This window comes from Pseudophryne corroboree, chromosome 5 (assembly GCF_028390025.1).
Source record: "Pseudophryne corroboree isolate aPseCor3 chromosome 5, aPseCor3.hap2, whole genome shotgun sequence".
NCBI lineage: Eukaryota > Metazoa > Chordata > Amphibia > Anura > Myobatrachidae > Pseudophryne > Pseudophryne corroboree.
In genome coordinates, this window is record NC_086448.1 from 497,166,363 (window position 1) to 497,179,100 (window position 12,738).

The 12,738-nt window shown below is 44.0% G+C and overlaps 1 protein-coding gene across 5 annotated transcripts in view; it reads right to left on the reverse strand.

The window, feature by feature from the left end:
* The window catches only part of PIGN (phosphatidylinositol glycan anchor biosynthesis class N), a 666,839-nt gene that overhangs the window by 153,201 nt on the left and 500,900 nt on the right, over positions 1 to 12,738 (reverse strand). The window contains exon 23 of one of the 5 annotated variants that reach the window (XM_063922982.1): positions 9,857 to 10,367. The exons of the other annotated variants lie outside the window; for them this stretch is intronic. Coding sequence (XP_063779052.1) covers positions 10,275 to 10,367 — 93 coding nt within the window. The 3' untranslated portion in view covers positions 9,857 to 10,274. Of the gene's footprint in view, positions 1 to 9,856; positions 10,368 to 12,738 lie in introns of those variants that run through there. 5 annotated transcript variants of the gene reach the window in all.

The following is a 12,738-nucleotide window of genomic DNA, read 5'->3' on the forward strand; positions in this document are numbered from 1 at the left end:
AAGCAGCGGGGCAGATAACAGTAAGCCCCTGCTGCAGCCAGCAACCCCCCCCCCCCAGTGCGCCAACCCTGGAGAGAGCCCTAGCAGCCAGGCTGCAGGGCTCAGGGAGCCCAGCGCTCAGCGCTGTGCACTGTAAAGCACAACAACAATGTATTTAAATGCAATTAATATATATTGTGTGGTAAGGCACTGCAGTGCCTGGGTATGTGGAGCCTGTGCTGGGCACAGGCTCAGTAGAGTTAAACAGAGACATGTATACGTAATGTATTTAATGTAAAAATGCACTTACTGGTTACTGTGTCCCAGGAGGGGGGAATCCATGGCTGTGCAGGCTGTTTGATTCCCCCAGACCTTTTCCCCAAAAACACAGTACCTTCTCCTCCAGCCTTTCACATAGAAATATCATGGGGAGAGAGAGGAGAAGCTCAGATGTCCAACAAGCTGAGTGTTTTTCTGGAGCTCCATAGGGATCACTTTTGATGAGCAGGAAACCCTGACTGGGGATCCAGGCTGCCCAGCTCTGGAGCCCGAATCCAGGCTGTAGATGGTGAGCTAGGTCCCGGGCAGGTTTCTGGAAGTAAGTTTAAGCGTGAAAACTTCCCCCAGCCCAGACTGAACGTCACCGGGGGCGGATACCGATCCTCCAGGATGGGATGGTCAAGGGAGAGTGACCACTCCCCACTGTCCATAGAGGATAATGGTAGCTGTGCATGTGACCAAGGCATGCACAGCACATGGGTAAACATTGATTGGTTGTAAACCGCAGGACGGACTTACCCCTGTGGTATTGTGCATTGGAGTAGGATAAAAAGAGGGCAGCTGCCCCATGAAAGGTGCATTATACCATTTTCACTCTGCTGTAACATCTGCTATATTGCTGAGTTCTTTTCAAAACTATTTGGGCAAATAAACATCTTCTGCCTCAAGACGACCACTTCATCTTGTGACTTGCATGGCTAGGCGAAACCTAGCTCCGTTTTTCAGCTGTCCGAGGTGTACCCAGCGTCTCCAAGCTCTGCATCCAGCCAGCTACCAAGTAGAGGTCTAGTTAAGCGACTAGTGGAAATTCGTCAACACCACACAGGTGTGGTAAGACAGTGCGTCAACACATACAGAGCAGAACCGTGGTTCCAGATGCCATGGCTATGAGGAGTCTGGTGGTGGCAGCATAGTACCTGCCCATTGCGCAGTGGGTGGAGACAGTAACAGGCGGCTACTGATGGTAAGCGGGAATCCCCTATGTGGCCAGGTCCCGTGTGACCTAAAACTCCATTGTGACTAGGGACAAGACGCAAAGCGGTGATGGCTGACGTATGGGACCGTCCGGTCACAAACACCCAGAGCATGAAACCTCTGGCAACAAGCATGACACCCAGACCATGAAACCCCTGTCAACAAGCATGACACCTAGAGCATGAAACCCTTGGCAATGAGCATGAGACCCCTGACAATGAGCAGGTAATTTAGATGCCTTACTGTGGGGCAAAGTGTATAATGGGCATAACAGTGTGTGGCATAATGTATCACTGGCATTGCGGGGGTGTCATAATGTGTCACAGGCATTACAGTGTGTGGCATAATGTATCACGGGCAATGCGGTGTGTGGTATAATGTGCAGGGGCATTGCGGTGTGTGGTATAATGCGCAGGGGCATTGTGGTGTGTGGCATAATGTATCATGGGCATTAGTGTGTGTGGCATAATGTACTGTATCACGAGCACAGCAACAATATCACTGTATTAATTAAATCCATCGCTGTTTTCCTGTATAACATTTATTTCATTTTCATTCAATGACCTTCAATTTTTTGGTCATTGGCCTGATTTTTTTTGCCAAAAATGTTAGTGCTCTTTACGAGGTTTAATTTTTCTCATGAAGCTCACACCCCACTTAAGGTTGGAGACCACTGATCTAGATCATATATTTCCATATGCCTTTTTGGTGGTGCAGCAAAATCCTGTACACTTCCCTGTGATGAGATGATTGAGTTCATTTTGCCCCATAAAAGAAAAAGTCTTGTAACCTGTAATATGTATAGATGTAAAAGAGAAAGTATATAGGGATTAGTTTTGGCTATAATTACCAGTGTTAAATGATATAGAATGTCTCTACTCTTTCACTACGGTAACTGTATTGTAAAACATACTTATTGTGGGTAACGGATTTGGAAAAGTAAAACAATTTATGTTGATTAAACTATCATAAAAGCACACATTTTCCTGCATATGGAATTTACCAGTCCCACAGAGACACAATTGGACAATTTAATCTTTTCTGTGTGCGGATAAAAACATTTGCCAGGATAACTATAACAACATTGTAGGGATGTTATCTATGCCAGCTCATATTTTTCTGCTAAGCATTCTGTGCGTACATGGCCAAACTCCAACTGGAACAACATGATTACTTTACATAGACATTGTATCAAGCCAACAATGGACGTGTTATTATTGTGTTTTCAGATGTCTAAAACGTTGTTATACAACGACTTTGTCAGTCAATATGCATATATTTAAATTGTGCTATGTACCATACATGATACTGCTTACAGACCCTTCCCTAAATGCTTCTAATGCATGATAAGATAAAATATATTGCACTATACTTTATATTCTTTTAATAGAATTTTAGCTGATTCAATATTAATCTTTTATGTCTTTTTATTCCAATATTTGCTATTGTGTTTCTGAAACATCATGCCTCCTTAGTTGCAGATCTCTCTCTCTCTCTCTCTATACATATATATATATATATATATATATATATATCCTGTTTGTTTCCTATGTATAGACTAAAGATTGGCACTTTTAATGTTGGAGGATTTCATACACCTCCAAAACGCAAGAAAATCCTGATTTACCTGTCACGGCTGGACACTAACTTAGTGTTTTTACAAGAGTCCCGTCTTAATCCCTCCGAAATATTGAAACTTAATACACTGGGATGGGCCATGTTGGCTGCAACCCCGTATAACAGTAAAGCACGGGGGTACTTACTATGATTAGGAAACCGATCTCTGCTGAGATCGACTCCTCCCAAATAGACCCTGAAGGCAGATTTTTGATTCTTGACTACCACAATACAAGGTACACGACTTGTACTTTGTAATATCTATGTCCCGAATACAAACCCACAACCCTTTTATTTTTAGATATAGCAACTAAATTACTCCCACATTCTCATGAGAATATTGTTCTGGCAGGTGACTTTAACTACACAGCTTCTCAGATTTTAGATAGGAATACTCGTGTCTCTTCGGGACACACCACCCCTAAATATTACATCCCCTATTTATTAAACCAACTCCATCTGGTCAATGTCTGGAGGACGTGTCATCCGATCGAACGTGACTACTCTTGTTTGTCAGCCGCCCATTGCACTCTGTCACAGAATGATTATATCCTGATATCCGCCTCACTATTCGGTCGTCTATATGCCTCCGGCATCGAACCCATCTCTCTATCTGACCACGCGGTTTGTTGGTCCACTCTTGCCACTTTTTCTGATAGAGGCCCTAATCGGCAGTGCAGATTTCCAGCACATCTCTCCAGTTCTATTACATTTAGAAATATGCCAGAATCCTCTTGGATGGATTATAAACATAACAATTTAACGACTACGGAGGAGTCCCCACTGCTGTTTTGGCAAGCCTTAAAACCTGTGATGAGAGGCGCCATTATTTCTTATACCTTCAAACACTGTAAGGACATCCAGGCTCTATATTTGGATGTACAATCCAAGCTGACGGAGACGTACCAAGCCTTTAAACATAACCCCACTTTGAAGACGAAAAACACATATGAAAAAAAAAAAGATTCTTTTTGATTCTCTTTTTTCCCAAATTGAATCAAAGCTTACATTCCTCTCCCAGACCCGGTTTCATAAATTTGGTAATTGTTCTAGCAGACTGTTATCTAACTTATTGAAGGGTCAAAGAACATCCTCCGCCATTCAAGCTTTAAAAAGACCTGATAATTCCTTGGCGACTGCAGGCAAACACATTTCGGATATACTGCATCGATTCTATTCTGACCTTTATAAATAACCCCAGATTGATGCACTTCGGAAACCTTCCTTTTGGTCTAAAATTTCACTACCTTGTCTGCCTACTACTCTTTCCCAAACTCTATTGACACATATCACCAAAGAAGAATTGCTTAAAGCTATCAATAATCTTAAATCAGGAAAAGCCCCTGGCCCTGATGGCCTCTCAAACGAATATTATAACATTTTAGCCCCTAAATTAGTACAACCCCTGTGCTCTATATATAATATTTTTCTTACAGGCACCCCTCCTCCACAATATTTCAACTCAGCTCTGTTAAGAATTTTGCATAAACAAGGAAGGGACCCCACTAATCCAAATTCCTATAGACCGATTTCTCTGTTGAATAGATTACAAACTGTTCACCAAGATTTTAGCGGATCGACTTAAAACCCTACTCCCCTCCTTTATTCACCCAGATCAGACGGGATTCATATGGGGTCGACACTCCGCTGTTAATGTTAGAAAGATTCTTACAGTGATGCAGTGGTTAGTCTTCTGGAGCCACTGACCCCCATGCTTTGTTATCCCTCGACGCTGAAAAGGCATTTGACTTAGTCACGTGGGACCACCTTTTTGAAACAATGGGGAGATTTGGTCTTCCGGCAGAGTTCACCCATGTCATTAAAACTCTCTATTTTAATTCCTCCTCACACATATTGTCTAATAATTATTTCCTCCCCAGTCCATATCAATAGAGGCACCAGACAAGGCTGTCCTCTGTCTCCTTCACTGTTTGCCTAGCCCTTGAACTGTTGGCGATTTCTTTACGTGCTTCATCTTTATATACCGGTATTAGTATTCGTTCCCACGAAACCAAACTCAGTTTATTTGCAGATGACATGCTATTATTTATCTCTGACCCCTCTTCCTCAATTCCAGCGATTACCCACATTATTGATAATTTCGGTTCCTTCTCTGGTTTCTAGGTAAACTATGACAAGTCTCGCCTTTTCCCAATACATACTTTCCTAGATTATTTCGCGAATTCCCCTACTTTCTCTCAATTCACCCTCAGCACGGCCCCACTCAAGTAACTAGGAATTATGGTTCCTCCCTCTTTAAGTGATTTATATTCAGTACATTTTTCCCCGATTTATGCGTCTATAGAGACATTGTTATGTGGATGGATGTCATTAGCTCTGTCCTTGTCCGGCAGAATAGCTGTGATAAAGAATATTGTATTTCCTAAACTTTCATATGTACTCCAGATGCTACCATTATTACTTACCAAATCTGATGTTAAACAATTTAGAAATTTATTTTCTAAATTTGCCTGGGTGGGCAAAAGACCGAGAATCTCTTTTCATAGATTGAAACTGGCTAAGGTACAAGGAGGTTTTGGCATTCAAGACATTGACTCTTTCCCGGGCTGCTCTATTTTGGTATATTACTGACTGGCTAACACAACGCTCCTTTTAGACAAACGCCATTTTAGAGGAACATCTTTTTTTACCCGTATTCTCCAGCTGCCTTATTGCATACCCCGACTGGTCTATTCCCGCAAGACTTTACTCAGAATATTCTCTTTGCTGACACATATAGAGTTTGGGTGTCGATCAATAAGAAGTTTGCTAGGAAACACACTGAATCCCTGTTCACTACGTTTTGGGGTAATCCTCAATTCCCGCCTAGTCTTGAGAACTTACATTTCCTCACATGGAGGGAAAAGGGTATCTCCTCCATTAGGGACATTTTTGACCTCGGAGGCACAATTTATACTTTTTCAAACTTTATTGATAAATATTCTTTGCATTACAGGCAATTTTTTTATGTATACGCAAGCAAGACACTACGCGCTCTCCACCTCACTGATGGTGCCCAGTTGTGACAGTTCCGATCCTTTGATATCATGTCGTCAAAGAGTGACATGGGATATTGCATTAAATTTATTTATGCCTCTCTTATTGAGTTAGATTTAGATTGTGCACGGCGGGATTTACAGTATATTTTAAATGGCAGAGGGATGTTCATGATATCCCTCCTATACCCATATTATTACAAGATCTATCCTACACTATGAAATACCTCCAATCGGCAGATTTACAAGAGACACACTTAAAGTTCATAAACAGAGCTAATGGGGTATATGCAATAGCGGGCGAATTGCAAAAAAAGGCGAATTCCGGAACGTTTTCGCCTCAAAAAATCAATTCGCCTATGCAGTGCAGTACTTTTTCGCAAAAAAACGGCCCGTCAAAATTCGCCTTTTCTCAATTCGCCTTTTTCCGCATTCGCCTTTTCTGCAATGGTACAGATGCTGCAATTCGCCTCCAGCATATTCAATTCAAGTTTGGAAATTCGCCTGCAGTGCTTTTAGACAGCAAATTCGCGATTTTCACTCCGCCACACTTTGGAGGGTGAAAACAAATAAAAAAATTTTAAACATGTTTTTTTTTGTGTTTTTTTTTTTGGAATAGCAGATCTATTTATATTAGAAGGGATTAGGTACTTTTTTTTTTTTGGGGGGAGGCACAAATATTATTTATATATTTTTTTAAATTTTTTTTTTTTTTTTTTTATTGCTGGAACGGTAAAATCAGGGAAAAAAATGGCGTGGGGTCCCCCCTCCAAAGCATAACCAGCCTCGGGCTCATTGAGCTGGTCCTGGTTCTAAAAATGCGGGGAAAAAATTGACAGGGGATCCCCCGTATTTTTAAAACCAGCACCGGGCTCTGCGCCTGGTGCTGGTGCCAAAAATACGGGGGACAAAAAGAGTAGGGGTCCCCCGTATTTTTAACACTAGCATCGGGCTCCACTAGCTGGACAGATAATGCCACAGCCGGGGGTCACTTTTATGCCGTGCCCTGCGGCCGTGGCATCAAATATCCAACTAGTCACCCCTGGCCGGGGTACCCTGGGGGAGTGGGGACCCCTTCAATCAAGGGGTCCCCCCCCCCAGCCACCCAAGGGCCAGGGGTGAAGCCCGAGGCTGTCCCCCCCCATCCAATGGGCTGCGGATGGGGGGGCTGATAGCCTTTGTGTTAAAAAAAAAGATATTGTTTTTTCCATTAGTACTACAAGTCCCAGCAAGCCTCCCCCGCAAGCTGGTACTTGGAGAACCACAAGTACCAGCATGCGGGAGAAAAACGGGCCCGCTGGTACCTGTAGTACTACTGGAAAAAAAATACCCAAATAAAAACAGGACACACACACCGTCGACAGTAAAACTTTATTTCACACTACCGACACACACATACTTACCTATGTTCACACGCCGACATCGGTCCTCTTCTCCATGTAGAATCCACGGATACCTGAAAAGCAAAGTTCAATATACTCACCTTAACCAGGGTCCAGAGATAAATCCACGTACTTGGCAAAAAAAGAAAACGCATTTACCCGCACCAAAAACGGACTGAAAGGGGTCCCATGCTGACACATGGGACACCTTTCCACGATTAAGATCTGTCAGTGACAGCTGTCACTGACAGGTCTCTAAGCCAATCAGGAAGCGCAACTTCGTTGCGCTCACCTGATTGGCTGATCGCTGTGACAGCGCATCGCACAGCTCCCTCCATTATATTCAATGGTGGGAACTTAGCGGCTAGCGGTGAGGTCACCCGCCGGTCAGCGGCTGACCGGCGGGTGACCCCACCGCTACTCGCAAAGTTCCCACCATTGAAAGTAATGGAGCGGCTTTGCGAGGCGCTGTCAGAGTACAGACGGCGTCCAGCCAATCAGGTGAGCGCCACGGCAGTAGCGCTTCCTGATTGGCTGAAGGGACATCAGTGACAGGAGTCACGTGATGTCCCGGCATTCGGGGGAAGGGGTCTGATGTGAAAACATTGGACCCCTTTCAGTCCGGTATGGCTCGGTGTTCGGTTTGTTTTTTTACAAAGTACGTGGATTTACCTCTGGACCTGGACCTCTGGACGCTGGAAGGTGAGTATAATTTTTTGACAGGTACCCTCGGATCGTCGGAGATCGTTGCAGTCGGCGTGTCAACACAGGTAAGTATGTGTGTGTCGGCGTATGAAATAAAGTTTTACTATCAAGGTGTGTGTGTCCTGTTTTTATTTGGGTATTTTTTTCCCAGTAGTACTACAGGTACCAGCGGGCCCGTTTTTCTCCCGCATGCTGGTACTTGTGGTTCTCCAAGTACCAGCTTGCGGGGGAGGCTTGCTGGGACTTGTAGTACTAATGGAAAAAACAATATCTTTTTTTTTAACACAAAGGCTATCAGCCCCCCCATCCGCAGCCCATTGGATGGGGGGGGACAGCCTCGGGCTTCACCCCTGGCCCTTGGGTGGCTGGGGGGGGGGGACCCCTTGATTGAAGGGGTCCCCACTCCCCCAGGGTACCCCGACCAGGGGTGACTAGTTGGATATTTGATGCCACGGCCGCAGGGCACGGCATAAAAGTGACCCCCGGCTGTGGCATTATCTGTCCAGCTAGTGGAGCCCGATGCTGGTGTTAAAAATACGGGGGACCCCTACTCGTTTTGTCCCCCGTATTTTTGGCACCAGCATCAGGCGCAGAGCCCGGTGCTGGTTTTAAAAATACGGGGGATCCCTGCCCGATTTTCCCCCTGCATTTTTAGAACCAGGACCAGCTCGATGAGCCCGAGGCTGGTTATGCTTTGGAGGGGGGACCCCACGCCATTTTTTTTTCGGGGTTTTCCCCGTTTTTTCCCGTTTTTAAAAATCGCGGCAAAATCCGCCAAATCGGCCGATTTTCGCCCGCGACTCTGGCGAATCCGTTTTTCATTGCATATGGTGAATTCCGGAAGCCACCTTCCGGAATTCACCTGGCGAATTTGGTCGAATTGAAAAAACGGCGATAATTGCCGCGATTTCGCCCGCTATTGCATATACCCCTATATCTCCCCACAACAACGTTCCCATTTTGTACCAGAAGAATTGGGACATTGCCCTAAGTGTACAATGGCTAAAGCACATTATTTCTACAACTTTTGGAAATGTGGCAGAATCCGGACCTTTTGGGATAGGCTGATTAACTATATCAACTCTTTATTTTCTCTCAAATTAAAGAAATGCCCTATTGCCTGTCTCTTTCTATATCTTCATAATTGGGACCTTGGTCCACGTAAAAAACTTATTGTTCCCTTATTGTCTCTTATTCTGGTATTAGCAAAGAAATGTACAGTATTTTGAAGCATTGGATCTATAGACATTCCCCTGCGGTGGTGGAGCTGAAGACCCTACTGTTGAAAATGTTGTTCATGGAGCGACAAGCTCTATTGCCTGATGTTGATAAGGAAGGCTCTAAATTTTACAAAAAATGGGAGTTTTTTATTCTTAGCCTTGATCCTGAAACTAGGTCTAGAGTGCAGAAAATTTTTGAGACCACAATGTGGTTCCTCTTACTCCAAATTGATAGCTGAATTTTCATCTGGGTCTTCGTCTCCACCTGCTTTTGGGGAACTGTTTCACGATAGAAGTATAGAGATTACTGTGGATTTCTGGCCTATGTCTGGTTGTATCATCCTCTGACTTCACATCTGCTCTGTGTGTGTAAGGATCTCTTTGTCTTAGCGTAAACCCTTCTGTCCCCGCCCCCTTTTTTTTCCTCTTCCCCTCTTTCCATTCCCTCTTAAATTTGTTTTGTGTTTGTTATATTGTTATGTAAGATACATTCACGGCTGGATTCTTATGTCTACCGGACTTTACATTGCATACCTTTCACAAATTTCCATTGAAATCAGATTTTATTGTGCCTTAGATAGCTATGCTCTCTATATGTCCAGCAAGTACTATCATCACACAGACTCGGAATCATAGCGTATTATTTTGTATGGTTCTTTATTATACCATTGACATATATTATCCAATGCTTGTTCGAAACATGTTGTAATATTCGCATTTTTCCACTGTTCTCCAGATATATTTGTTATTGTCTTGCACATTCCCTACTGTATGTCTCTGATCTTAGATTATGTTCTCAAAAACAAAAAATGACTTCAATAAAATTGTTTGTGAAAAAAAGAACGCTGCATTGCAGAACGTTCTAACAAGATGCATCTATCTGAACAAAAACCAGCGTTGGTGCTGCATCCGGAAGCCGCCAACGTTCCACAGGTTTTGATGTCTGGAGAATTAAGTTTCCGTGTCATAGCTGCAGATTTTAACAACCGGCACCCAGAAAGCCCTCCAATTTCACCTACTGTAACACTGTCAGGTGCCTAATTTCCAAATTCTGAGAAACTGGGACTGTGGCTGACAAGAGACGGAGTGGTCGTCCAAAAAGTGCTACTGATGTGACAACCTCAACAATGGTTTTGACATCCTTCATGAAGAGCCCACAACGCAGCACAACGCCCACACATTAAATGACTGTCCTTTATGGAGAACAGTTCAGCCTGTAATTCCAACAAAAAAAGTGTTGTAACTTTTGAACAATAACTCCTATTTCAAATCTGGTTGCAGCAATAAACTTTTCAACAAATTCTGATGTTGTTTGACATGTTACACGACCCTCTGTCAATTTGGAAAAATTTACTTATATTCAAAATGGCTCATTTCAAGATGGCGCCCATGTTCAGTACATACCCTAAAAGATAGCCCACCTCACCTCTACAGTGGGGCAAAAAAGTATTTGGACAGCCACCAATTGTGCAAGTTGACCCACTTAAACAGATGAGAGAGGTCTGTTATTTCCATCTTAGGTACACTTCAATTGTGAGAGACAGAATTAGAAAAAGAAAAAAAACCAGGAAATCACATTGTATGATTTTTAAACAATTTATTTGTATATTCTTGCGGAAAATAAATATTTGGACAATCAAAAAGTTTAACTCAATACTTTGTAATATAACCTCGGTTGGCAATTACAGAGGTCAAACGCTTCCTGTAGTTCTTGACCAGGTTTGCACACACTGTAGCAGGTATTTTGGCCCACTCTTCCATGCAGATCTTCTCTAGATCTGTCATGTTTTGGGGCTGTCGCCGGGCAACACAGACTTTCAACTCCCTCCACAGATATTCGATTGGGTTGAGGTCTGGAGACTGGCTAGGCCACTCCAGGACCTTGAAATGATTCTTACGGAGCCACTCCTTAGTTGCCCGGGTGGTGTGTTTGGGGTCTTTGTCATGCTGGAAGACCCAGCCACGTTTCATCTTCAATGCTCTTACTGAGGGAAGGAGGTTTTTGCCCAAAATCTCATGATGCACGGCCCCATTCATCCTCTCCTTAATACGGATCAGTGGTCCTGTCCCCTTTGCAGAAAAGCAACCCCAAAGCATGATGTTTCCTCCCCCATGCTTCACAGTGGGTATGGTGTTCTTGGGATGCCATTCATCATTCTTCTCCCTCCAAACACGGCGAGTGGAGTTTATACCAAAAAGATAAATTTTGCTCTCATCTGACCACATTACATTCTCCCAATCCTCCTCTGGATCATCCAGATGGTCACTGGCAAACTTTAGACGGGCCTGGACATGTGCTGGCTTAAGCAGGAGGACCTTTCGGGCTCTGCAGGATTTAAATCCATGACGACGTAGTGTGTTACTAATGGTAACCTTTGTGACTGTGGTCCCAGCTATCTTGAGGTCATTGACCAGGTCCCCCCGTGTAGTTCTGGGCTGATTCATCACCGTTCTCAAGATCATTGATACCCCACGAGGTTAGATCTTGCATGGAGCCCCAGGTCGAGGGAAAGTGATCTTGTATTTCTTCCATTTTTTTATAATTGCGCCAAAAGTTGATCTCTTCTCACCAAGCTGCATGCCTATTGTCGAGTAGCTCATCCCAGCCTTGTGCAGCTCTACAATTTTGTCCCTGGTATCCTTAGACAGCTATCTGGTCTTGGCCGTGGTGGAGAAGTAGCAGTCTGACTGTTTGAGGGTGTGGACAGGTGTCTTTTATACAGATAACCAGTTCAAACAGGTGCCATTAATACAGGTAACGAGTGGAGGATAGAAGAGCTTCTTAAAGAAGAACAGGTCTCTGAGAGCCAGAAATCTTGCTGCTTGGTAGGTGTCCAAATATTTATTTTCCTCAAGAATATACAAGTAAATTGTTTAAAAATCATACAATGTGATTTCCTGTTTTTTTTTTCAGATTCTGTCTCTCACAGTTGAAGTGTACCTATGATGGAAATTACAGACCTCTCTCATCTTTTTAAGTGGCTCAACTTGCACAATCGGTGGCTGTTCAAATACTTTTTTGTTATATATATATGGGTGGTCTTCAGTATACCGGCGGTCGGGCTCCTGGCGACAGCCGGCATACCCACACTTATTCTCCCTCGTGGGGGTCCACGACCCCCCTGGGAGAATAAAATAGTCGTGCCCGTAGCGTGGCGAGGGCAGCGAGCCCGCAAGCGGCTCATTTGCGCTTGCCACACTGTCGGTAAGCCGGCGACCGGCCTCCCGGCGCCGGTATGCTGGTCGCCGGGAGGCCGGCCGCCGGCAGATCGTAGTGAACACATATATATATATATATATATATATATACTTATACTTTAACCCCGGCACTCACTGTATCCGCAGCGGGATGTATCTTGCTCCTGTGCCTTCCCCATCCGCAGGTTCCCCTCCGGTGTAGATAAACAGAGAAAAAAAAAAGAGGCGGCACTCGGAGACTTGCAAATTACAGTGTATTCACAGCAAGTGACATCTACGTTTCGGGGACCAAACTCCCCTTCGTCAGGATAAAGTGACAGTGCATCAAACCAACTTAAATAGCATAACTCATTACTCACCCCGTGTGCACATGAATTCAATCATCTG